This window comes from Elephas maximus, chromosome 7 (genome assembly GCF_024166365.1).
Source record: "Elephas maximus indicus isolate mEleMax1 chromosome 7, mEleMax1 primary haplotype, whole genome shotgun sequence".
Taxonomy (NCBI): Eukaryota; Metazoa; Chordata; class Mammalia; order Proboscidea; family Elephantidae; genus Elephas; species Elephas maximus.
The window spans coordinates 73,862,603-73,890,493 of record NC_064825.1 but is presented as its reverse complement, the minus strand read 5'-3'; the positions used below and the strand labels follow the sequence as shown (position 1 = coordinate 73,890,493).

Sequence of the window (27,891 nt, the reverse complement as noted above, 5' to 3'; positions counted from 1 at the left end):
ATCAAGATGAGTGTAATTCTTCTTAGTGCTGTGCCTGAGCGGTACAGGAGGCACAATCAGGTTTCATTGGTTCTTTCAGGTCTTACCACTGAAATTGAGATCACCCACTGACCCACTTCCATTATTTTTCCATATACCTTCTTAGAGTTTCATAATTTTAGACCAGTTTTCCCAGATCAAACAGCTCTGCAGATACTAGAGCCCTGTTGAGTGAAGCTTGTCTCAGGCTTAATACTGTTGTACAGACATGACGATCCAGTAAGCCATACTTGGCTACTGCTGTCTAGTGGGTCATGAAGAACCTGGTTTTAAGAATAATAACTTTCTGCTGGTGCCTCGTTGGTCAGGTCGCTTGCTGAGCTGGCCTATTTCACTATGGGTGAGTGGCCAGACCACATACCTGGGACCTGGTGCAAGTACTTGGATACCCAGAACCGTGGGTATAAACCAGACCCTTCGGGAAAACTCCCTTTCAGTATACTCTCCCCTCTTTGGGTGGCACAGCTAGGGAAGGACACATATGGAGATGCAAGAGGGGAAAAGAATTGAGCTTTTGCCATTTGCAGGGCACCAGACTGGGGACAAAAGCTCTTCCTTTGCTGCTCCTCACTCCCCCTTCTTTTAGCCAAGTGAGATAAAGTCACGATTACCAAAGTTTTGTTTTGTAACTTTTGTTACAGTCACAGTACAAGTTTCCTTGGCATCTTGACTGTCTCAAGATGCAACTTAAAATTGCTGAGCCAAACCCTGTAATGTAGCAATTTCCCTGTGAATAAGCCATTAGCAGGTCTCAGAAGACTACTTGCCTTAACGTAGTCAGCCAGCATCAATCTGGTAGAATTAAAGAAGCCACATTTAATGTGGTACTGGTTCCAAAGGAAGGTTGATATAACTATTAAGTTTAGGGTGTTTAAGCCATCTAAGTTAAAACTTGTCTGATACTGAATGCCTGGGCCTGGATCAAAGCCTTTCTAAACTACTGAATTTTTCCCCTCTCCTAGCATGTACGTCTTCTGTCCCGTAAACAGTTCCAGCTGAGGGCACTAATGCAAAAAGCAAGAAAGACTGCCGGTCTCAGTGACCTCTACTGACTACTCTGAGAGCAGCGGAGATTGAGCTCTTCTTAAAGCGTTCTTTCCTTCTCTTCCTTTCCCTAATCGGTAGGTGCCCAGAATAAGTTATTGCAGTACATCATTCAAGTGTAAAATATTTTGAATCAATAATATATTTTCTGTTTTCTTTTGGTAAAGACTGGCTTTTATTAATGCACTTTCTATTCTCTGTAAACTCTTTTTGTGCTGAATGTTGGGACTGACTATGCTAAATAAAATTTGTTGCATAAATCTTCTTTTCTTCATTGAATTCCGTTAGGAAAAATCGATGAAACTACTAAGCAGCACAGTTTTTAATTTAGCAAACAAAAACACGTTACCCATCTTACATTGAAATGTATTATTATTTACTCTGTGGCATATAAAGTAAATTCTGTTGAATATGGGATATACCACATAGGCAAGGAGCCCTGGTGGCACAATGGTTCAGCGCTTAGCTGCTAAATGAAAGGTTGGAGGGTCAAACCCATCAGCTGCTCTGTGACAGATGTGGCAGTCTGTTTCTTTAAACATTACAGCCTTGGAAACCCTATGGGGCAGTTCTTTTATGTCTTGTAGGGTTACTATGAGTTGGAATCGACTCAGCAGCAATGGGTTTGGTGGTTTGTTTGTTTTTTTTCCTTTGGATACCACATAGAAATCGAAATTTTGAAGTATTTGAAATGGAGGGATTTGAGTGACTTTTTTTCTGTGAAAGGTCCTGGGTGGTACCTCCTATCAGTTCTGCCTAGATTTATTTCCTTTCTAGATCTGATTAAACCATGACTATTTTCATCAAATAAAATGGAGGGAATCCTAGAAGCAGAGCTATGTACCTGGGGCTTAATGTTAACTAGGTAAGATGGCCTGGCCACAGTTAAAGGGGTAGTTGTGAGAAGATAATTGGGAAAAAAGCAGAAGGTATAGTGTACATTGCCTCCCTGCTTTTTTTATTGGCATTTGAAATCAGTCTTTATAGGGAGTGATTCTGTAGCCAAGTTTGTGACCAGCTAGTAAGCTACATAGCTGCTCTATGTCCTGTAGGGCCTGTGCATTAGAACAGAAGGTTTTCAGTCAAAATAAGAACACTAGAAGGTTCATGAGGGTACAAAGAAAGAATATTCTGATTTGAGAGGGTGTTTTCTAGATATTAGGGAGCCAAGTAGCCCACTCTATACCTCTCCCAAGAAAGAACGACTAAATTTTAGTTAGTCCTAGTCATCATTGAGGGGGGTTTATACAATTTAGATCCTTTCTTTTAAAAGTACAATCCATTCACAAAAATTATCAGAATAAAAGTAGCAAGGTCAAATCAAAATTTATTTTATTGTTATTAGAATTAGAATTAACAGTTATTTTTGTGTGTACATAACTTTCATTTTACATATAAATGAGAATAGGTTAAGCCAGCCAGAATGAAAAGAAGTAGCATATACTTGATGAAAACAATAAGAATTTCTATAACACAGTAAACACATACATCATACATTCTTTTGGACCAATTGGCAGCTATATATATTCAAGGCAAGTACTGGTACATCACAGTTACCAAAAACACCTCCTTTGGTGCAATCACTTACGAATTATAAAAAATAAAGTATCATCTAGCATCTGAGAGAGCTGGAGGGCTAAATAAGCAGGGGCATCACTCTACCTTATCCTGTTTCCAACTTTTAGGAATTCAGATTTATTCAAAAGTTTGACATATGCAATCCCATTACTACTATTTTTTCTTCAAAAACTACAGAGTGCTAGTATTAATCAGCTTTAAAGACTGAGCTCCTTCTGAATTTTCCAAAGTGTTTCTGCACTCTTCTTTAAGCAGGCCTCCTCTCCGGGGGTCAGATTTACATTTATAATGTCTGTAATGCCATTCTCTCCCAGGATACAAGGAACACTGAGAAATACTTCTTCCTTTATTCCATAGAGGTCCTGAAAGTAAAGACTTAAAATTTATTTTTTCTAACAAAAGTCTGCAATGTGATACACAGAAGTTGCTGGGTGAATGAGTGTTTAACAGATACACAGGTATGGATAATGGTGGAGAAATAGAGCACCAAGGCAGAGAACAATTTTTTTTTTTTTTTCTGCTTTGGGAGAAAGTTTATAGCTCAAGTTAGTTTCTCATACAAAAATTTATACACACATTGTTATGTGACCCTAGTTGCTGTCCCTATAATGCGACTATACATTCCTCCTTTCCACCCTAGATTTCCCATGTCCACTCTGCCAGCTCCCATCCCTTTCTGCCTTCTCATCTCGCCTCCAGAGAGAGAACAATTTAAAACATATTATTCAACATATTTATTGTTCAGATTCATCAGCCATCTCTCCAGATAGGCCCCAGCCTCTTGCCGTGTTTGCTGGAGCCCACCATCGTTACCCTCCTTGCTCTACTGGGACTGTGTCATAATTTCTATTTATTCCCAGTGATTTAGTTCCATTTGTTTTAACTTCTATTCAGACTAGCAGAGGGATCTTACCCACATCCCAGTCTCCCCCAGAAGACTAACTCTGAATAGTTTTGTGACTAATGCTTCTTCCCTAGGTCTCTTCATGGGATGTAACTGATATGTTAGAGAACTCAAAATGTGGAAAAATCACTACCCACAATGGTTCCCAATGTCACTAGATATTTGTAGAATTAATTCAGTCAGTTAACTCATAAAGGTACAAGACGACTTACTTTTTTACCTAACTGAATGTAATAAGAAATGTTACTCTAGGACAGGACAAAAGTCTACAGAGACAGGATTTTCTCTTAGCGGCAACAAAGGATAGCCTTTAGGAAAAAAGGTCCTTCCAGAAGATCAACTTCAAAAATTAAGAGTTAGTCAAATGTTTTTGCCTTTATTTTATGTTAAAGTTAGTGACTTTTCGGACATGAACATTTACCTTAATTATGGTGGAAACTGGATGCACTCTCCTAAGATTCCTCAAAATGCTTTCCGTTAAATCAGCTACAGACAGGCCAATGGCCCAAGAAGTAAAACCCTTCCTTTTAATAATCTCGTAGGCACTGTGGAATTAGAAACCATGAACACAAGAAGTTAGTTTGGAAGAAATACTTATCATTGGATATCCGTTTGTGGTTACTTACCCGACAGTGCCACAGAACTAAAATGTTTACATCAATAATTTTTCCTAGAAACTTCTTACAGGAATTGGTTATTTAAGATAAACATTGGAGTTATGAAGTTGTGTATACCGATCCAGAAAATAATATGAAATCGGTCTGACCACTATAAGCAAAGATACATTCTCTCAGTCGACAATTGAGTGCTTGCTGTGTGCTAGACTCTGGGTTAGGCTCAGCAATGACCAAAACAGACCCAGCCCCTATTAAGAATTTATACTCTGGTAAATAAACAATCATATAATCTCACAAAAAATAAAAGTTGAAGTGCTAATGAAAGAAAACTATGAGAACTTTAACAACACTTGAGGGGCTAATATCCATCTGGCAGAATTCAGGCTCACAACTAACTTCAAGGCCCCAAAAGTGTGAAACTAACATATTACCTGGCAATCACTTCCTTATGGACGTTGTTCCACTGCTCATGGTCTTTATCAGTTCCTAGATCTGAGTTCAGGTTCTTCAGGGAGACACCAGCAATGTTGACTCCACTCCACACAGGAACTAAGAAAAAAATATACCAAAGAATACATTCATTACATGGGGGGAGGGGGTTGTTTGTTTTGTTTTGTTTTACCTTAGCAAAACTGTTCTTATAGCCTTGATTTTCAACCAGCAGTATTCAACGTTGTTGTTGTTGTATACTGCTGAGTCAATTCCAACTCATAGTGACCCTACAGGACAGAGTAGAACTGTCCTATGGAGTTTCCAAGGCTGTCATCTTTATGGAAGCAGACTGCCACATCTCTCTCCCACAGAGCAGCTGTAGACCTTTCAGTTAGCAGTCAAGCTCTTAACCAATGCAACACCAAGGCTCTTGAGTACTCAACAGAACCATCAAAATTCAGATGTCTGAGCCCCAACCCAGATCTGTTAAACCAAGGAAATGGGCCCAGAGTTCTGTCATCTTTGCAGAGATTTTCCAGACAAGAAAGTGGCACTTTCAACTTTTAATTATAGAGAGGTTTCATCTTTTATAACTTCAAGTCCTTTTCCATAGCCAGGGTTTGTCTTAGAAGAATTTGAAAGGTACTTAACCAGAAATAACTAAGAAAGGGACTGCTATCACCATAGTATCCTCTCTCTTTCCCTTAATTTTCTCCAGCTATGCCTGTCCCTTAATCTGAAGAATTCATGCTACTTAAATGACAATGCTGATCTTTCTGAACTAGAGAAAAACAAAAAATATAAACCATGTCACATTACTTACTGATTTGTAATAAGAAAGCCTTATAATCTTAAGCACCCACAGGTAGAATTATACTAAAATTCTCACTTTCAAATTTGAAAGTATTTTTGGTGGATTATTTTATTATAAAAATAATAAATATGCTAAAAATTAAAGTTCTTTCTCCTCACCTAGAGCTATTTTACTTTATGATTAAATCTCCATATCATCAATACATTAAAAATATATTTCAGAGACTGTGCAGGGCTCAGTGGTGCTTTAGGCTTACCACTTGAGTCTCCATGCTCTCCAAGGATCCACCCGTGACAGCTTTCAGAGTGGATACCAAGTCTTTGTCCAATTAAGAAACGGAAACGGGCAGTGTCCAGATTACAGCCACTTCCAATAACACGGTTTTTAGGAAAGCCGCTCAACTTCCAGGCCACATAAGTTAATATATCCACTGAGAAGAAAAAATTGAAGTCAGAAAAAGTTCTCATCTAAAGTGATACATGTTTAGGGAGGAGTGGGGAGGGGAAATCACTAGATAGTAAACAAGTATCAACTTTGGTGAAGGACAGAACACACAACATAGGGGAAATCCGCACAACTTGACCAAGGCAGTCACAGAAGCTTCCTAGATGTATCCAAACACCTTGAGGGACCAAGTTACTGGGGCTGAGGGCTGGAGACTATGGTCTCAGGAGACATCTAAGTCAATTGGCATAACATAGTTAATAAAGAAAATGTTGTATATCCAACTTTGGTGAGTAGTGTCTGGGGTCTTAAAGGCTTGCAAGTGGCCATCTAAGATACATCTATTGGTCTCATCCCATCCAGAGGAAAAGAGAATGAAGAAGACCAAAGACACAAGGAAAATATTACCCAAGGGACAAAAGGACCACATGAAACACAGCCTCTACCAGCTTGAGCCCAAAAAAACTAGATAGTGCTGGTTACCACCACTGACTGCTCTGACAGGGATCATGATAAAGGTCCCAGAAAAGCAGGAGATAAATGTAGAACAAAATTCAATTTCATAAAAAAAGACCAAACTTACTGGTCTGACAGAGACTTGAAGACACCTATGACTATGGCCGTCAGACACCCTGCTAACTCAGAACTGAAGCCACTCCTAAAGTCCATGTTTCAGCCAAAGATTACACAGATCTATCAAACAACACACATGAGGAAGGTACTTCTTAGTTCAATCAAGTATACAAGACCAAATTGGCAATTCCTGCCCAAAGGCAAGACAAGTTAGGAAGGGGCAGGAAACTGAATGAATGGGCACAGGGAGCCCACGGTTGAAAGAGAGTGTGGACGCATTGTGGAGATTGTAACCAATGTCACAAAACAATTTGTGTATAAATTTTTGAACGAGAAACTAATTTCTGCTGTAAACTTTCACCTAAAGCACAATAAAATTAAAGTGACACATTTTTTAAATTTATCTAAATTAAAATTGGTAAATCTGATGTTTCGTGGGGAAAACAGTGGTTCTATATTCAACTCCAGTTGTACCACAACTCTTAACAATAGGAATAAATTATGAAAAATGTATATAATATCTATGTATAGAAAACTAAAATTTTTAATGAGAGAACTCATGAAGGCCTAATGTAGAATTAATATATACTGTGGTCAGGAATTTGAGGTCTAAGGTGTGCCTGATCCAAGCCATGGTATTTTCAGTCACCTCATGCATGCAAAAACCGGACAATGAATAAAGAACACTGTAGAATTGATGCATTTGAATTATGGTATTGGCAAAGAATATTGAATATACCATGGACGGCTAAAAAAACAAACAAATCTGTCTTGGAAGAAGTACAGCCAGAATGCTCCTTAGAAGCAAAGATCTCGAGACTTTGACTCACATATTTTGGACATGTTATCAGGAGGGACCAGTCCCTGAAGAAGGACATCATGCTCGGTAAAGTAGAGACTCAGCAAAAAAGAGGAAGACCATCAATGAGATGGACTGACAAAGAAGCTGCAACAATGGGCTGAAGCATAACAATGATTGTAAGGATGGCACAGGACCAGGCAGTGTTTTGTTCTGTTGTACATAGGGTCACTATGAGTTGGAACCCAATCGACAGCACCTAACAACAACATGGTCAGGAATTAAAACGTCAATATTGTAAAGATATCAGTTCTCCTTTATTAATCTATAGAGACTCTATGAAATCGCAATCAAAATCCCCAAAAGGGTTTTTTTTATGGAAACTGACAGAAAAAGGCAACAAACTACTGACACATACATACTACACTGGGATAGATCTCAAGGACATTATGCTGAGTAAAACAAGCCAACTCAAAAGGCTACATCTTGAAGTGACAAAAGTATAGTGATAAAGAATATATCAGTGGTTGCCAATGGTTAGAGCTGGGGAAGGAATTGTAACTATAAAAGGGTAGCACAAGAACTGTTCTTTGTGGTCATGGAACAGCTCTGTATTCTGTATCCTGATTGTGGTGATGATTACATAAATGTATACATGCGATAAAATTTCATAGAGCTACACAGACACATACGCTACCAGGTATTGTCGAGTCGATTCCGACTCACAGCAAACCTATGTGTGTCAGCAGAACTGTGCACAAAAAGAGTTTTCAGTGGCTGATTTTTTTTTTTTTTTTTTGGAAGATTGCCAAGCCTTCTGAGGCAGTTAGAAGCTAAGTGTCTTCGAATAATTCTTGCTGTCTAGATTTGATGTTGGAGCCAGGCAAATATTTTATAAAATTATGAAATTAAAATAGCAGTTCCAAAAAATCAGAATTAACATATATTTATGTAGACAATTTTATCCTATTCACACAGAGAAAAACTATTCTAAATGACTTTAAGGTAAATTAATTTGACTTGTGATCCCAGCCTAGACTTGTCTTTAGGCTTTAGACTCATAATCAGTTACCTGGCTTTACGTTTCCTCTCAAATGTCTTTTCAGAAAGCTCAAATTTAACACTTTCAAATTGGAAATCTTCATTTTCTCCTCTAAACCCAACACCCTTCCTACTTCCCTCACTGAGCCCCTAATCTTAAAAGCACTCCATCTAGGAGAGTTCTCCAGGGAGGCAAGATGGTGATATAAGCACCTGGGTGCTTCCATCTCCCCACAACAAAACCCGAAAAAAAAAAGCAGAAACTGATGGCACCAAGCCTTAAAACTTGAAACCATCTAAGAGTTAAACAGCATCTAAGCAACATTGAATCAAGGAAAAGCTGACTTTCAAACAGTAGGAAAACTTTTCTTTCTACGCTAGATTTCTTCTTCCTCCCCTCTGCAGAAGCAGGGGCTTTGCAAGTGCTGGTGTAGAACTGCGAACCACGCTCCCAGAGATGAGCCTGCTCCTTGGCTCGGGAGTGTGCAGAACAGACTTAGCTCTTGCTGGCAGACTGTTGTATGTGACCTTTCATATCTGTCTGGGGTCAACCTGAAGGACTGAAGAAGTGCAATTCTCCCAGTTTAGCCATTCATGCTCCTGAACAATAAACTAAAGGAAACCAGGAAAATGATACAGAAACAAAATTAGCATTTCCATAAAGAGAAAATATTAAAAATGAACCAAACAAATATTGGAGCTGAAAATACAATAACTAAAAAAATCGATTAGCGGGATTAACAGCAGATTTGAGCTGGCAGAAGAAAATGAATTAGAAGATTTTAGGCAATTGAAATTATTGAGTCTGAAAAGCAACAGTAGAAAAGGATAAAGAAAAATAAGCAATGCCTAATGGAATTGTGGGACTCCACCAAGAAAACCAACATATGTATCATGGGAATCACATGACAAGGATGGAGCAAACACAAGCACAATTTGAAGAAATAATAGAAGACTTCCCAGGTTTGACAAAAGATATGAATCTAAAAATCCAAGAGGCTCAAATAACACCAAAGAGATCCATAATAAGACACATTATAATCAAATTCCTGGAAACCAAAGATAAAGGGAGTATCCTGAAAGCAGCAAGAGAGAAGCAAATTATTACATACAAGGAATCCCCAATAAGATTAAGTGCTGATTTCTCCTCAGAAACCTAGGCAGCCAGAAGGCCGTGGAATGAAGTATTTAAAGTGCTAGAAGAAAAGAACTGTGGACCAAGAATTCTATATCCAGTAAAGCTGTCCTTCAAAACCAAAGGTGGAATCAAGACATCACCAGATAAACAAAAGTTGAGGGAGTCTGTTAAAACCAGACCTGCCCTAAGAGAAATGCTAAGGAGAGTCCTTTAGGGGAGTCCTTCAAATGGGAAGGAAAGGACACTAGACTGTAACTCAAGCCATACATAGAAAAAAGAATTCCATGGGCAAGGGACTAGTCTTATAGTATTTTCCTACATGCTTTATAATAACAAATGCTTAAAAAATAAGTATAAATTTACATTACTGGGCACATGGTATATAAAGATGTAATTGGTGACAACAATTACATGAACAGTAAGTGGAGAGTCTGTATAGGGATAGAGTTTTTGTATCTTACTGAAATTAAACAAAGAAAAAATCAAATTCATTGCCTTCAAGTCGATTCCAACTAATAGCACCCTACTGGACAGAGTAGAACTGCCCCATGAGTTTCCAAGGACCAACTGGTGAGTTTGAACTTCTGATCTTCTGGTTAGCAGCCAAGCTCTTAACCACCCCACCACCAGGGCTCCAACTGAAGTTAAATTGGTATTAATTTAAACTAGGCTGTTATAAATTTAAGATGTTAAATATAATCCTCATGGTAGCTGCAAAGAAAATACCTAAAAAATACACAAAGAAGGAAATGTGAAGGGAATCAAAATGGTTCACTACAAAATATCAACTAAACACAAACGATGGCAGTGTTGGAGGAAACGAGAGACAAATAAGGTATAAAAACACAAACGCACACACACAAAAAAAGCCAAATGGCAGAAGTAAGTCCTTATCAGCAATTATCTGAAATATAAATGGATTAAACTCTCCAATCAAAAGGCAGACAGTGGCAGAATATATTTTAAAAAATGATCCATCACAGTAGTCAAAACAGCCTGGTACTGGTACTGGTACAACAACAGGCACATAGACCAATGGAACAGAATTGAGAACCCAGATATAAATCCATCCACATAGGTGCAGCTGATATTTGACAAAGGCCCAGTGTCAGTTAATTGGGGAAAAGATAGTCTTTTTAACAAAGGGTGCTGGCGTAACTGGTATCCATTTGCAAAAAAATGAAACAGGACCCATACCTCACACCATGCACAAAAACTAACTCCAAATGGATCAAAGACCTAAACATAAAGACTAAAACGATAAAGATCATGGAAGAAAAAATAGGGACAACCTTAGGAGCCCTAATACAAGGCATAAACAGAATACAAAACATTACTAAAAATGACGAAGAGAAACCACATAACTGGGAGCTCCTAAAAATCAAACACCTATGCTCATCTAAAGACTTCACCAGAAGAGTAAAAAGACCACCTAAAGATTGGGAAAGAATTTTCAGCTATGGCATCTCCGACCAGTGCCTGATCTCTAAAATCTATATGATTCTGGTAAAACTCAACCACAAAAAGACAAACAACCCAATCAAGAAGTGGGCAAAAGACATGAGCACGCACTTCACTAAAGAAGATATTCAGGCAGCTAACAGATAACATGAGAAAATGCTCTCGATCATTAGCCATTAGAGAAATGCAAATTAAAACTACAATGAGATTCCATCTCACTCCAACAAGGCTGGCATCAATCCAAAAAAACACAAAATAATAAATGTTGGACAGGCTGCAGAGAGATTGGAACTCTTATACACTACTGGTGGGAATGTGAAATGGTACAACCACTTTGGAAATCTATCTGATGTTTTCTTAAAAAGTTAGAAATAGAACTACCATACAACCCAGAAATCCCACTCGGAATATACCCTAGAGAAATAAGAGCCTTCACACGAACAGATATATGCACACCCATGTTTATTGCAGCTCTGTTTACAATAGCAAAAAGCTGGAAGCAACCAAGGTGTCCAGCAACGGATGAATGGTTGAATAAATTGTGGTATATTCACACAATGGAATACTATACATCAATAAAGTACAGTGACGAATCTGAAACATTTCATAACATGGAGGAACTAGGAAGGCATTATGCTGAGTGAAATTAGTCAGAGGCAAAAGGACAAATATTGTATAAGACCACTATTATAAGATCTTGAGAAAGAGTATAAACTGAGAAGAACACATACTTTTGTGGTTACAAGGCAGGGAGGGAGGGAGGGTGGGAGAGGGTTATTTACTGATTAGTTAGTAGATAAGAACTACTTTAGGTGAAGGCAAGGACAATACTCAATACAGGGAAGGTCAGCTCAACTGGACTGGACCAAAAGCAAAGAAGTTTCCGGGATAAACTGAATGCTTCAGAGGTCAGTGGAGCAAGGGCAGGGGTTTGGGGACTATGGCTTAAGGGGACTTCTAAGTCAATTGGCAAAATAATTCTATTATGAAAACATTCTGCATCCCACTTTGAAATGAGGCGTCTGGGGTCTTAAATGCTAACAAGCGGCCATCTAAGATGCATCAATTGGTCTCAACCCACCTGGATCAAAGGAGAATGAAGAACACTAAGGTCACACAATAACTATGAGCCCAAGAGGCAGAAAGGGCCACATGAACCAGAGACTTACATCGTCCTGAGACCAGAAGAACTAGATGGTGCCCGGCCACAACCGATGACTGCCCTGAGAGGGAACACAACAGAGAACCCCTGAGGGAGCAGGAGATCAGTGTGATGCAGACCCCAAATTCTCATAAAAAGATCAGACTTAATGGTCTGACTGAGACTAGAGGAATCCCGGCAGTCATGGTCCCCAGTCATGGTCCCCAAACCTTCTGTTGGCCCAGGACAGGAACCATTCCCGAAGACAACTCATCAGACATGGAAGGGACTGGACAATGGGTAGGAGAGAGATGCTGATGAAGAGTGAGCTACTTGTATCAGGTGGACACTTGAGACTGTGTTGGCATCTCCTGTCTGGAGGGGAGATAGGAGGGTAGAGAGGGTTAGAAACTGGCAAAATTGTCACGAAAGGAGAGACTGGAAGGGCTGACTCATTAGGGGGAGAGTAAGTGGGAGTATGGACTAAGGTGTATATAAGCTTATATGTGACAGACTGCCTTGATTTGTAAACGTTCACTTAAAGCTCAATAAAAATTATTAAAAAAAAAATGATCCATCTATATGCTGTCTATAAGAGACATATCTTAGGCCCAAAGACACAAACAGGTTGAAAGTGAAAGGATAGAAAAAAATATTCCATGCAAGTGTAACAAAAAAAAGAGCTGGGATGACAATAAGACAAAATAGACTTTAAGTCAAAATCTGTTAAAAGAAGACATATAATGACAAATGGGCCAATTCATCAAGAAGATATGACAATTATAAATCTATATGCATCTATCATCAGGGCCCCAAAATATATGAAGCAAACAATGACAGAATTGAAGAGAGTAATAGTTCTCTAATAGTTGAAGACTCCAATACACTACTTTGAATAATGGCCAAAACATCTAGAAAGGAGATCAATAAGGAAATGGAGAACTTGAACAACACTACAAACCAACTAGACCTAATAGGCATATATAGAACACTCCACACAACAGAATAATACACATTCTTCTCCAGGGCACATGATCATTATTTTCCAGGATAGACCACACACTAGGTAATAAAATAAATTTTTTAAAAGACTGAAATCATACAGAATATCTTCTCAGACCACAATAGAATGAAACTAGAGATTAATGCTCATGGAAACAGCAGTCAAAAAATCAAATGATGTATGGCATTGGGCAAATCTGCTGCAAAAGACTTCTTTAAAGTGTTAAAAAGCAAAGATGTCACTTCGAAGACTAAGGTGCGCCTGACTCAAGCCATGGTATTTTCAATCATCTCATATGCATACAAAAGCTGGACAATGAATACGGAAGACGGAAGAATTGATGCATTTGAATTATGGTGTTGGCGAAGAATATTGAATATATACCATGGACTGCTAAAAGAACAAACAAATCTGTCTTGGAAGAAGTGCAGCCAGAAGGCTTATTAGAAGTAAGGATGTCAAGACTTTGTCTCACTAACTTTAGACATGTTATCAAGAGGGACCAGTCCCTGGAGAAGGACATCATGCTCAGTAAAGTAGGGATCACTGAAAAAGAGGAATACCCTGAAAGAGATGGATTGACACAGTGGCTGCAACAATGGGCTCAAACATAGCAATGATTGTGAGGATGGCACAGGACTGGGCAGGGTTTCGTTCTGTTGTACATAGGGTCACTATGAGCCGGAACCAACTCAACAGCACCTAACAAGAAATTAGTAACAGAAGGAAAACTAGAAAATACACAGATATGTGGAAAGTAAACAGCACATGATTAAATAATAGGTCAAGAAAGAAATCAGAAAATACTTAGAGTAGAATGAAAATGAAAGCACAATATACCAAAACTTATGGGATGCAGTGATTCAGGGGAAATTTATAGCACTAAATGCCTACATTAACAAAGAAGAAAGATCTCAACTCAATACCTAACACTACAACTTGAGGAACTAGAAGAAGAGTTAACTAAGCCCAAAACTACCAGAAGGAAGGAAATAACAACGATTAGAGCAGAAATCCTACAGGTGCTCCTTGGAAACTCTGTGGGGCAGTTCTACTCTGTCCTATAGGGTCGCTATGAGTCGGAATCGACTCGAAGGCACTGGGGTAGAGCAGAAATAAATAGAGTAGAGAAAATACAGAATCAACAAAACCAGAAGTTGGTTCTTCAAAAGATCAACAAAATTGACAAACCTTTAGCTAGACTAACAAAAAAAGAAGATGCAAATAACATCAGAAATGAAAATGGGGACATTACAACTGATCCTACAAAAAATAAAAAGGATCATAAGAAATACTATGAACAGTTGTATGAAATTGAGAAATTCTGAGAAACATAAACTACTGAGGTTGACACACACACAAAAAAGAAAATCTCAACAGACCCATAACAACTGAGGAGACTGAATCGGTAATCAAAAACCTCTCAAAAAAAAAAAAGTCCTGGACCAGATGGCTTCACTGGGGAATTCTACGAAACATTTAAGGAAAAATTGACACCAGTTCCTGTTAAGCCCTTCCAAAAAATAGGAGGGAATACTTCTTAACTCATTCTATAAGGCCAACATTAACCTGATACCAAAGTCAGACAAAGATACCACAAGAAAACTACAGACAAATATCCCTTATGATATAAATGCAAAAACCCTCAACAAAATACTACAAACTGAATCCAACACCATATTAAAAGGATGAAACATGTTTACTGCAGCACTGTTTACAATAGCAAAAAGCTGGAAGCAACCAAGGTGTCCATCAACAGATGAATGGTTGAATAAATTATGGTATATTCACACAGTAGAATACTACGCATCGATAAAGAACAGTGATGAATCTGTGAAACATTTCATAACATGGAGGAACTAGGAAGGCATTATGCTGAGTGAAATTAGTCAGAGGCAAAAGGACAAATATTGTATAAGACCACTATTATAAGATCTTGAGAAATAGTATAAAACTGAGAAGAACACATTCTTTTGTGGTTACAAGAGGGGGGAGGGAGGGAGGGTGGGGAGAGGGTTATTTACTGATTAGTTAGTAGATAAGAACTGCTTTAGGTGAAGGCAAGGACAATACTCAATACATGGAAGGTCAGCTCAACTGGACTGGACCAAAAGCAAAGAAGTTTCCAGGATAAAATGAATGCTTTGAAGGTCAGTGGAGCAAGGGCGGGGGTTTGGGGACTATGGCTTAAGGGGACTTCTAAGTCAATTGGCAAAATAATTCTATTATGAAAACATTCTGCATCCCACTTTGAAGTGTGGCATCTGGGGTCTTAAATGCTAACAAGCAGCCATCTAAGATGCATCAATTGGTCTCAACCCACCTGGATCAAAGGAGAATGAAGAACACCAAGGTCACATGGTAACTATGAGCCCAAGAGACAGAAAGGGCCACATGAACCAGAGACTTACATCATCCAGAGACCAGAAGAACTAGAGGGTGCCCGGCCACAACCAATGACTGCCCTGACAGGGAGCACAACAGAGAACCCCTGAGGGAGCAGGAGAACAGTGGGATGCAGACCCCAAATTCTCATAAAAAGACCAGACTTAATGGTCTGACTGAGACTAGAAGAATCCCGGCGGTCATGGTCCCCAAACCTTCTGTTGTCCCAAGACAGGAACCATTCCCGAAGACAACTCATCAGACATGGAGGGGACTGGACAATGGGTTGGAGAGAGATGCTGATGAAGAGTGAACTACTTGTGTCAGGTAGACACTTGAGACTGTGTTGGCATCTCCTGCCTGGAGGGGAGATGGAATGGTAGAGAGGATTAGAAACTGGCAAAACGGTCACGAAAGGAGAGAATGGAAAGAGGGAGAGTAAATGGGAGTATGTAGTAAGGTGTATATAAGCTTATATGTGACAGACTGACTTGATTTTAAACTTTCACTTAAAGCACAATAAAAATTATTTAAAAAAAAAAAAAAAAGGATGAAACAACATGAGCAAGTGAGATTTATTCCAGGAATCCAAGGGTGGTTCAACATGAGAATATAAATCAATGTAATACAACCATATAACTAGGTTAAAGGAAAAGAACCACATGATGATCATCTCAATCAGTGCAGAAAAAGCATTTGACAAAGTCCATCACCTTTTCATGATAAAAACACTCAACAGACTAGGAATAGAAGGAAAATTCATCAATAACAACGGGCACTTACGAAAAACCCACTTTTTTTTTTTTTTTTTTAACATCATACTCAGTGGAGACAGACTGAAACTTTTTCCCTTAAGATTAGGAACAATACAAGAATGACTGCTCTCACCACTGATAGGCAATATTGTACTGGAAGTACTAGCCAGGGCAGCAAGGGAAGAAAAAGATGATAAAAGGTATCCAAATCAGGAAAGAAGTGAAAATGATCTTTATCCACAGACGACATGATCTAGAAAACCCCAAAGAATCCACAAGAAAGCTACTAGAGCTAAGAAGTGAATTCAGCAAATTTGCAGGGTATACGGTAACACAAAAAAATCAGTTGGGTTTCTATACACCAGCAATGAGCAATCTGAAAAGGAAATTAAGAAAACAATCTTATTTACAATAGCATCTAAAAGAATAAAATACCTAGGAATAAATTTAACCAGAGAGGTGAAAGACTTGTACATCAAAAATTATAAGAACATATCTGGAAAAAATTAAAGAAGACCTAAATAAATGGAAAGACATTCCGTGTTCATGGATTGGAAGACTTAATATTGTTAAAATGTCAATACTCAATACTTCACAGAGTGATCTTTAGATTCAATGCAATCCCTACCAAAACCCCCAACATCATCTTTGCAGAAATGGAAAAGGCAATCCTCAAATTTACATGGAATTTTAAGGGCCCAGGAATAGCCAAAGTGATCTTGAAGAACAAAGTAGGAGGACTAATACCTCCCAATATCAAAACATGCTATAGAGTAGTCAAAACAGTGTGGTACTGGTATAATGACATACCTGTAGACTAATGGAATAGAATCAAGAGTCCAGAAATAAACCCACACATCTATGACCAACTGATTTTTGACAAGGGTGCTGAGTTCATTTAATGGGGAAGAATAGTCTCTAAAACAAATAGTGCTCGGATAACTGGATCTCCACGTTCAAAAGGATGAAGTTGGTGCCATACGTCACATATACAAAAATTTAACTCAAAATGGACCAAAGACCTAAATGTAAGAACTAAAACCATAAAACTCTTAGAACAAAAAACACAGAAGTAATGCTTCAGGACCTAGTTTTCAGGACCTACAATGGATTCTTATATTGACATCAAAAGCACAAGCGACAAAAGGTAAAATAGATAAATTGGATTTCATGCAAATGAAAAATCTCTGTGTATCAAATGATTTTAGCAACAAAGTGAAGAGATAATCTACAGAATGGGAGAAAATACTTGGAAACCATATATCTAAGAAGGGTTTAATATCCAGAATATATAAAGAACTACAACTCATCGATGAAGAGACAAAACCACCCAATTAAAAAATGGGCAAAGGACTTGAACAAACATTTCACCAAAGAAGATATACAAATGGTCAAGAAGCACGTGAAAAGATGCTCAACTTCACTGGTCATTATGGAAATGCAAATGAAAACCACAATGTGTTACCACTTGAAACCCATTAGGATGGCTATTATCAGAAAAAATGAAAATAACAAGTGTTGGCAAGGGTGTGGAGAAATTGGAACCCTCATCCACTGCTGATGGGATTTTAAAATGGCGCAGCCATTGTGGGCAACAGTTTGGTGGTTCCTCAAAAAGTTAAACATAGAACTACCATTTGACCCAGCAATTCAACTCCTAGCTATATACTCAAAAGACTTGAAAGCAGGGACTCAGACAGACACTTGTCCATCAATTTGCACTGCAGCACTATTCAAAATAGCCAAAAAGTGTAAACAACTCAAGAGTCCATCAAAACATGAATGAATAAACAAAATGCGGTATAGACACACAATGAAATTCAGTCATAAAGAGAAAAGAAATTCTGACACGATATGGATGAATCTTGAAAACATGTTGACTGAAGTCAGACACGAAAGGATAAATATTGTATGATCCCACTTATAGGAAATATCCAGAATAGGCAAAAGCAGAGATCTAAGTTTACTGGTGGTTACCAGGGGCAGGTGGTAGAAGGAAATGTGGAGGCATTGCTTAAGGGGTACTGAGTTTCCTTCTATTAATGGTGATGAAAAAAAAGTTGAAAACAAGTAGTGGTAGTGGTTGTACAACATGGGGAATGTAATTGACGTCACTGAATTGTACACATAAAAATGGTTGAAATGTTACATTTTCTTATATATATTTCACCACAATTAAAAAAATAAAAAAGCACCTCACCAAGGTAAATGGAACTGGTTGGGTGGTGATCCAGCCACTTGCTCAAGGGAGAAATCTAGAAGTCGTTTTTTATTCCTCCCTTTCCCTCACCACATTTAATCTATCAGCAGTTTTGTACATTTTATCTCCAAAGTATATCTTGAATTTGTTCACCTTATGCCTGGACCAGTGAACAGTACAACATTGAAGAGTCAGGCAGATGTGAAAGTAGAGTGCTGCTCACACACCACCACCACCACACAGTAGTCTGTAAAACAGATACTTCAAGTGTAACAGCCTTTAGAATTTAAACTTTGAAGTCATATGATTAAGCAGATTATTCTCTCATACAGACTACCGTTTAAAGAAATCTTCATTATAGTAAATACACACTGATTACAACTGTGCAAAAAAAAAAAACATTGCATTAATGAAACAGGAAAAGAATATGGAGTTATATTTGTAGTTTAGAATTTAATACTCACTGAAACTGACCTGGATTGGAAACAACAATCAGTTTGCAGTGGGGACTGTATTGGGTAATATTAGAAATCATTAATTTAAAGATGGACACATTTCGCTGGACCAAATTAAGGCGTGTTTCTCCCTTTTCTTGGCGTGCACCTGCTGTGATAATCACTAGATTGGAGTTTGCAGTGATATGGTAATCTGGGGAAAGATTTGAATAGAAAATAGATTAGGAAAGAAAACATTTAAGTATACATTTCCTATCCACCTCATTCTCCTAGCTATGTTTACCAAAGAATAGTCTCCCTTAGATCTGCTATGCCCACAGTACTTTTTTAACTTCAGGAAATTACTACTAAATTTTCCTTGTACATTTGGAAAATCCTCCTAAGAGGTCAAATGTGAATTAGCCTGCCAAATAGGAATATTTACATAGAGATAGATATGGTGTGTAAAGAGCCTTGAACAGGGAAATCTTGGGTCATTCATTTGTTCAGATTTCCTGAGTGCAGCTTAGGCTTTGGAGTCAAATGGAACTGGGTTCAAATCCCCACTCTCTCAGTTTTATTTAAGCTCAGTTCACTGGTGCATCATCCGTAAAACATGGTCGTGCTAAGAATTAAGTAATATATGTAAAGTGCTTAGCTCAGTGTCTGGCACACAATGGGCCATCAATGACAGCAACTGTGGTAACTACCATTACTGCTGTTCACAAGGAGCTGAGTCTGATGGAGTAGGGAGCCTTGTAAACAAAGTACAATCTACTGTGACAAATGCTTTAAGAAGAAACCTAAACATATTTTGAGAGTATAAAGTAGGCAGCAGCTAGCTGTAGCTATAAGAAGAGGGGAAGTCTTCATAAAAGGAAATAAAGGTGTGATTATCTTAGATCTTTGTTCACACCATATTAGAGTATTTAAAGTATTTAATTAACTGTGGCATTAACCTTTGCTGGAAACAATATTTGGCATTTTCACGAAAGGGCTGCCATGCTGAAGATCCATTGTCTCACCCATCAGTTTGCCTTCATTGACATCCACAAGGGCAAGTTCATCACTCAAGCCCTAAAAGACATCAGGCAGAACGGGGAGGGGGGGAGTAACTTCTGGTTAATTGGAGAATGAAAGAAAATTCTTATATTGGTAATCTGTTTCTCTTGTGAATTATTAGACTCAAGAGAAGACATAATAGAGCTGTTCAGCATTTCATCATGATAAAAGTCTAAACCAGGGAGATTCGAGTGTCAAAGGGGAAAGTTTCAGATCATCACTAGGAAAACAAAAATTGTTTAGTAAGTAGAACAATCTCTGAAGGTAGTACACACCCCTTCAATTTAAACTGAGGCTGCACAGTGATAAATCAGGGATTCTGTAGAAGGAACCCCTCAACAGACTGAGCTGTGCCATACGGGTTTTCAAGACTGTAATCTTTACAGAAGCAGACCGCTACGTCTTTCTCCCTCGGAGTGGCTGGTGGGTTCAAACTACTAGCTTTTGGTTAGCAGCCAAGCGCATTAACCACAGTTCTTATCTACCACCTAATTAGTGAAAACCCCTCTCCCCCCCTCCCTCCCTCCCCATTCTCGTAATCATTAAAGAATATTCTCTGTTTAAACTGTTTCTCGAGTTCTTACAATAGTGGTCTTGTACAATATTTGTCCTTTTGCAGCTCACTAATTTAACTCAGCATAATTCCTTCCAGATTCCTGCATGTTATGAAATGTTTCATGGATTCATCATTGTTTTTAATCAATGCTTAATATTCCATTGTGTGAATATACCATAATTTATTTATTCATTCATCCATTGATGGGCACCTTGGTTGCTTCCATCTTTTTGCTATTGTATATAGCGCTGCAATGAACATGGGTGTGCATGTATCTGTTTGTGTGAAGGCTCTGATTTCTCTAGGATATATTCCAAGGGGTAGAATTTCTGGATTGTACGGTAGTTCTATTTCTAGCATTTTAAGGAAGTGCCAAATTGACTTCCAAAGTGGTTGTACCATTTTACATTCCCACCAGCAGTGTGTAAGTGCTCCAGTCTCTACACATCCTCTCCAACATTTATTATTTTGTGTTTTTTGGATTAATACCAGCCTTGTTGGGGTGAGATGGAATCTCATTGTACTTTTGATTTGCATTTCTCTAATGGCTAATGATTGTGAGCATTTCCTCATGTATCTGTTAGCCACCTGAATGTCTTCTTTAGTGAAGTGTCTGTTCATATCCTTTGCCCATTTTTTAATTGGGTTGTCTTTGTGTTGTTGAGTTTTTGCAATATCATGTAGATTTTAGAGATCTGATGCTGATTGGAAATGTCATAGCTAAAAACTTTTTCCCAGTGTGTAGGTAATCTTTTTACTGTTTTGGTGAAGTCTTTGGATGAGCATAGGTGTTTGATTTTTAGGAGCTCCCAGTTATCTAGTTTCTCTTCTGGTGTTTGTACATTGTTAGTAAAAGTTTTGTATACTGTGTTCATGCCATGTATCAGGGCTCCTAATGTTGTCCTTTATCATTTTAGATGATCTTTATCATTTTAGATTTAGGTCTTTGATCTATTTTGAGTTCGTTTTTGTGCATGGTGTGAGGTATGGGTCTTGTTTCATTTTTTTGCAGATGGATATCCAGTTATGCCAGCACCATTTGTTAAAGAGACTGTCTTTTCCCCCATTCAACTGACCTGGGGCCTTTGTCAAGTATCAGCTGCTCACTTGTGGATGGATTTATGTCTGGATTCTCAATTCTATTCCATTGGTCTATGTATCTATTGTAGTACCAGTACGAGGCTGTTTTGACTACTGTGGCGATATAATAGGTTCTAAAAGCAAGTAGTGTGATATAATAGGTCCTAAAAGCAAGTAGTGTGAGGCCTCCTTCTTTCTCAGTAATGCTTTACTTATGCAGGGCCTCTTTCCCTTCCATATGAAGTTGGTGATTTGTCCCTCTATTCCATTAAAAAATGTCACTGGTGTTTGGATCAGGAATGCATTGCATCTATAGATCACTTTAGGTAGAACAGACATTTTTACAATGTCGAGTCTTCCTATCCACGAGAAAGGTATGTTTTTCCACTTATGTAGGTCTCTTTTGGTTTCTTGCAGTAGAGTCTTATAGTTTTCTTTGTATAGGTCTTTTACATGTCTGGTTAGATTTATCCTTAAGTATTCTATCTTCTTGGGGCTACTGTAAATGGTATCGATTTGATGATTTTCTCTTCGACGTTCTCTTTATTGGTGTAGAGGAATCCAACTGATTTATGTATGTTTATCTTGTATCCTGATACTCTGCTGAACTCTTCTATTAGTTTCAGTAGTTTTCTTGAGGATTCTTTGGGTTTTTCTCTGTATAAGATCCATGTCATCTGCAAACAGAGACACTTTTATGTCTTCTTTGCCAATTTGGATGGCCTTTATTTCTTTATCTAGCCTAATAGCTCTGGCTAGGACCTCCCACACAATGTTGAATAAGAGTGGTGATAAAGGGCATCCTTGTCTGGTTCCCATTCTCAAGGCGAATGCTTTCAGTCTCTCTCCATTTAAGACTCCATGTGTATCTTTTTACATTACCCTTATTTTTTAAGCTTGTGAATATATTACCTTCTCAAAATAATTTTAATAACTGCATTATATAAAAAAAAAAATTCCCTGAGGAAAAAAATGACTTTGTTCTAGTACTTAGAAATATCTCTCATTTAAGTATATGCCCAACTATACTATTGAATATTTTCACTTTATTCTAATCAATGGAAATCCAAAGCCAAGCTCTTTAAATTTAAAACTAGATTATAACTGATTAGCCTAGAACTCTAAGCTGTATGACAAGAAAAAGGTGTAGCTTAGTGAGATGCCAATGCTTTCTGGGTAATCTGAATTATTCACAGACACTGGAGTATTATGGAGCAAAATTATACAATATTGATAAAATTATCTTTGAAAGATGGTTTAAAAAATGTATTCTAAGCCCAGAAATGGTAAGCACCTGAATCTTGGTTTCTAATACCATTCTCCAGTAAAAGGAACCAGGGCTCCTTGGAAAAAAGGCTGATTGTAGGACTGAGGCAGGAAATATACAAGATGAGTCTGAAGTATTTTGTAGTGCCAGAAAATAAGGAAGTGCTCAGAACAAACCAACCCTATGTTGATGGGGGTATGTCAAAGGGACACAGGAGCCAAGTAAAAGAGCTCCCAATGGCCAAAGCTGGAACAATATGAGCAAAAAATAAATTAAAAAGTATTATAACCCAGAGTGTAGAATAAATATCCTTGAGTCCATACTGATATAAATTGAATAAATTACTAAGTGGGGGAGAAAAGATAAGTCTCCCATGCAGAAGAACTCCAAATAATTTATGCAGATACTCCACCCTCAAGGAGGCGGAGCGTAACTCCCCACTCCTTAAGTATGGGCTGCACATACAAACTTCCTTCCAAAGAGTACTGTGTGGAAAGATGGAAAAAACAGCAACTTTACAGTGGAAACTTGACAAACACTGCCTCGGCCAGGTGATCAAAGTCAACATCAACAGTGATAAATCACCCTGGATTTGATGTGATGAAAATGGCACTCTACCTGTGTGGTCTTCCTCCCAGAAGCCCGTAACCCCAGTCTAACCATGAGAAAAACACCAGACAAATTCTAATAAAGGAGCATCCTACAAAATACCTGACCAGTATTCCTCACACTATCAAGGTCACCAAAAACAAGGAAAGGTCTTGAGTACAATGCTCTTTTAAAATCTACATGGGATCAAATTGATAAAAGCAACTTGAAAGATTAGATATGAATTTTAGGGGGTAGTGAGTTTATGATAAGGGAGGAGGAACAACTCAGAAAAGGAGGGTGAGAATGGTTCCACAACTCAAAGAATGTAATCAATGTAATCAACCAAACTGCACATGCAGAAGCTGCTGAATTGGTGCAGGCTGTGCTGTGTATATTCTCAACAACAGTAACAAAATAAAATAAATGAAAAAAAAAAAAGAGTTTAAGAGACTGTCCAAGCCAAGAGGAACCTAATTACACATGACAACTAAATGTAATGTATCGTAGGTAAGATCCTGGAACAGAAAAAGGACATTAGGTAAAAACTAAGGAAATATGAATAAAGTATGGATTTTAGTTCATTATAATGATTCGATATTGGTTCATTAATTGTGAGAAATATACCATACTAATGTAAAATGTTAATAACTAGGTATAGGATATATGAGAACTCTCTGTACTATCTTCTCAGTTTTTCTATAAATCTAAAGCATTCTGAAAACTGAAGCTATAAAACTGTATTCTAACTCAATCTCTCTGGATCCTCATTTCCTTCTTTATACAAAATGAAGACGAGTAGAACTGCCCATCATTGTATTCACAATCCAGTGCTTTTTCCCTTTCAATATGCATTTGGCTTTCAGAAATTCTTTCATTTGGCTAAGTGTTTTTTATGCCTCTCTGGACATAACACTGAATGAAATAAAGATCCCTGCTCTCACGGAGCTCACATTCTAGTAACGAAAGTTTATGTATTATGGCATAATTCAGTAATTTGAAAAGATACTGGTGTTTCTCTACTAGGTTCATACCACAAATTCCTACAGATAAATTACCCATAAGAATGCCTTCTTCACCAGCAAGGAGTTTTAAGATATCACCTCCTGGGATGAAAGAAGTTGCAGAGTCTAGGGTCAGGAGAACCAAGCCAGCTGCCATCGAGTCAGTTCCGACACATGGCGGCCCATGCATGGCAGAGTAGACATCGAGTCAGTTCCGACACATGGCGGCCCCATGCATGGCAGAGTAGACATCGAGTCAGTTCCGACACATGGCGGCCCCATGCATGGCAGAGTAGAACTGTGTTCCACAGGGTTTTCAAATGGCTGATGTTTTGGAAGTATCTCACCAGGCCTTTCTTCTAAGTAACCTCTGGGTAGGCCTTGAAGCTCTAACCTTTTGGTGAGCAGTCAAGTTCATTAACCCTTTGTACCATCCAGGGTCTCCAGGACCAGAAAAGGGACAGATTAAAGTAAGCCTTAATCTGGGGGTTTGCAGGAGGATGGTGCACCATAGTTTCTAAAATATACAGGTGCTATAGTTTGCAACATACTAATAGAATTCAAGATCTAGAAGTTTGTGGCTATTACCTTTTTTTAGGGATGGGGCTCAATCTGCCCTAGAAAGGTCCTTCAAAGCAGAGATAGCAAGTAAACCTTTAGTTTACTTCAAGCTGTTCTATACGTATTATCTGTATACTTACCTATGCGTGCAATTTGAGATAATCTGTGCCTTTTTTCTCCTCTATAAAATAGATATAATATTTACTTTTCAGAATTGTTGTATTACATAATGCATCTAAAGCATATTGTTATAATCATTATTATTAATGCCAAAAAATATGTGGTTTTCATCTATGTGTCTTATTCATTTGCAATGAGGACACTGCTGATAAAGGCATTACAGTTGAGAGGACAAAATGAGCCATGGGGAATTCTTATGATAGGTCGGAGCAGCAGCTGACAGCAGTTGCTGCTTTTAGTGCCTTAAGGATACTTATGTCATCTAGATTATGAAACCCAAGGCCAATCCTTTAAACTCAACGACTCATGCTAGGACTGAAAGCTATAGAACCTGCTGCCATCAAGTTGACTCTGACTCATAGCGACCCTACAGGACAGGGTAGAACTGCCCCATAGAGTTTCCAAGTAGTACCTGGTGGATTCGAACTGTGACCTTTTGGTTAGCAGCCAATACTCTTAACTACTACACTACCAGGGTTTCCAAATGCTTTAGAGAGGTGGCTTTTATGGTAGGTCTAAAGGTTATAGAGAGGTGGCTTAAAGAATCTTGACAGATATTCCATTTAAAAAAAAACTATAGTTCAAAAAACTTATGATTTAACAGATCAGGATAATAATCTTAAAAAGGGATCAGAATCTTTTTAGTCATGTGTAGTCATTGAAATAGAAGATAACTTTATCAGCTACATCAATACTAAATACAGCTAAACACTAAAACTAACCTAACATGAAGAAGGAAGGGAAATATAAAATGGGAGAAAGATTTTTTAAAACATTGTTGTATTTGGTATTAGGAGAACCCTTTTTTACCCAGCACTGACAGGTTGTGTACTCTTTTTTATTTCTCTAGTTTCTTAATTTGTGAACTGAAGTTCCTAATCAAACAAAGGAGTACCTCATATTGTCATCACACGATGAAATGTCAACATAAAAATTAGAAGAAGTCTCCTCTGATGGAACAATTAGAAAAGGGCACCTGTTCCTCTGGGCTAAACCAGCAGGGGCTATATAGGGCCCCCACTCACCCAATGACACAATGCACAGCCTGTGCAACCATATTCAGTTAATCCTCTGATGCAGAGTACCTAACTTACTTTTAATATGATGCTGATAGCACAGGCCATACCAACTGAACCAGTTCCTATAATAGAGATCTTATTGTGATGAATGGCCTTCTCTGGAGTAAAATTCTTAATAAGTTCACACTTCAAAGTCGCCATCTTGGAAACCTAACAGTAAACAAAGATAGCATCTTCAAAACGTGATAAACCCAGTCATTCCAGATTTGGAATTGGTCGGTAGTGAGTGGATCTACAGAGAACTCGACCCCAGTATGGTAGGACACAACAGGGTCTGACAAAAATAACTGGGGGAGAAGGAGGAAGGTAGAAACGATTAAGAGGGGGAGAAAGAAGGAAATGGGGCTGCTTCACCAAAAATGACACTGCATCTGGGCCGGATCTCCCTCCTCTCCCCCACTTGGCCATTATTTCCCTCCCCAACTCCCCCCTTCCTAGCTCTCAGCTCCAGGAACGCGCCCGAGACCCTAAGGGAGGCCAGGCATGAGGTACTTCCGGCCACACTCACGGGGACAAAGGGCCAGCCGCCCCTGAGCTGAATGCGTGCCACCCGGCGGAGACACAGAGCCATCCCCGGGCAAAGGAACTTCGCTTGCGCAGCAACAGCTCTCCAGTTAGTCCGCAGGGCTCCCGAAGCCCAGTTCATGGCTCAAGAGATGGAAGAAGAGGACGTGGAAAACCGACACCAGCGGTCGTTAAGGCATGAAGGCAGGCAACGGTTGGCCTTTTGACACTACCCCCCCGCCCCCCTCCCCGGGCCCCCACTACTGCGGCTGCGCGAAGTCGCGCCCGGCTTGTGCGGCCTCGCTGGGGCCTAGCACGCCTGGTGTGGTGCCAAGGTGAGAAGGTGGGTCTGGGCGCCTGCGCCTGCTGCCTTGTCACAGGCTCGCTAATGGTGGGCTGAGGTGTCTGAGGTTGGCTAGCTTCTGAAAGTCTCCTTAGGCTCCAGGCTCGCAAGGTGCAGCAGGCACGTTGAAGTGGAGGGCCTCAGCTGTCCAAGGGAGTATTGCTTACCCAGAGCCCGTCCACCGGGGAGCAGACCAACTGCCCCAAGAAAATACGTTTCTCGCCAGACCTGGTTGGCTGGATCCAATTAAGGGCTGATTGACTCGCCAGGACTGTGGGAGAAAGGGATCTCAGGGCTACTTTTTACCACCACATATGTGAGCTGAAGTAGAAAAAATCAAATTGTAAAACCTGTGCAAATGAATTCTGAAATAAAATATGAAACCCTAAGAATTTGATCAGTGTGAACCAGTAACAACCTGTTGCTGTTGAGTCACTCTGACTCCAGGAGACCCCACATGTTACAGAGTAGAACTGCTCCTTAAGAGTTTTCTTGGCTGTAATCGTTACTGAAGCAAATCACTAGGCCTGTCTTCCGCAGTGCTGTTGGGTAGGATCAAACCTCCAACCCGTAGGTTAGTGGTGGAGGGAAAACCACTTGCACCACCCAGTGCAATCCATATTCATTTCTACAAGTGGAAGGGAAAGTTCAACTCATGATTTATGAAGTAGTTAAATGCAGAATCCAAAATTCTCCCTAATCTCTCTCTCTAGGATAAAACAAGGTTTCCACTTCTCTTCCCCCACCACATTCTATCTAATTATCTGCTTTCTAACTCATCTGTGTATCATACATAATACACATCTGACAAATTCGTTTACGAAATGTAGAGCAGTGTTTCTCAACCTTTTTTTTCACTATTAAA

The 27,891-nt window shown here is 38.9% G+C and overlaps 2 protein-coding genes across 2 annotated transcripts in view; one reads left to right on the top strand and one right to left on the bottom strand.

The window, feature by feature from the left end:
• The window catches only part of TSG101 (tumor susceptibility 101), a 55,476-nt gene extending 54,144 nt beyond the window's left edge, over positions 1-1,332 (top strand). The window contains exon 10 of the mRNA XM_049890606.1: positions 1,002-1,332. Within this exon, the coding sequence (XP_049746563.1) occupies positions 1,002-1,091 (90 nt within the window). The 3' untranslated portion in view covers positions 1,092-1,332. The remainder of the gene's footprint in view (positions 1-1,001) is intronic.
• A 1,526-nt stretch (positions 1,333-2,858) lies between these two features.
• Positions 2,859-26,329, bottom strand: LDHAL6A (lactate dehydrogenase A like 6A). The gene is made up of 7 exons (XM_049890616.1): positions 26,195-26,329; positions 19,762-19,879; positions 18,843-19,016; positions 5,685-5,858; positions 4,614-4,731; positions 3,987-4,110; positions 2,859-3,023 (listed from the first exon to the last, which is right to left on the bottom strand). Exons 1-7 carry the CDS (start codon positions 26,318-26,320, stop codon positions 2,859-2,861), a joined length of 999 nt encoding a protein of 332 aa, XP_049746573.1. The 5' UTR covers positions 26,321-26,329.
• Positions 26,330-27,891: the final 1,562 nt, after the last annotated feature.

Coding starts and splice junctions, on each gene's coding strand:
- LDHAL6A (XM_049890616.1), bottom strand. CDS start 26,320: ATGGCGACTTTGAAGTGTGAACTTATTAAGAATTTTACTCCAGAGAAG. Junction 19,880..26,194: donor CTATCAGCATCATATTAAAA/GTAAGTTAGGTA, acceptor GATGTCTTTTAG/GGCTTGAGTGATGAACTTGC. Junction 3,024..3,986: donor CAGTTTCCACCATAATTAAG/GTAAATGTTCAT, acceptor CTTTACTTTCAG/GACCTCTATGGAATAAAGGA.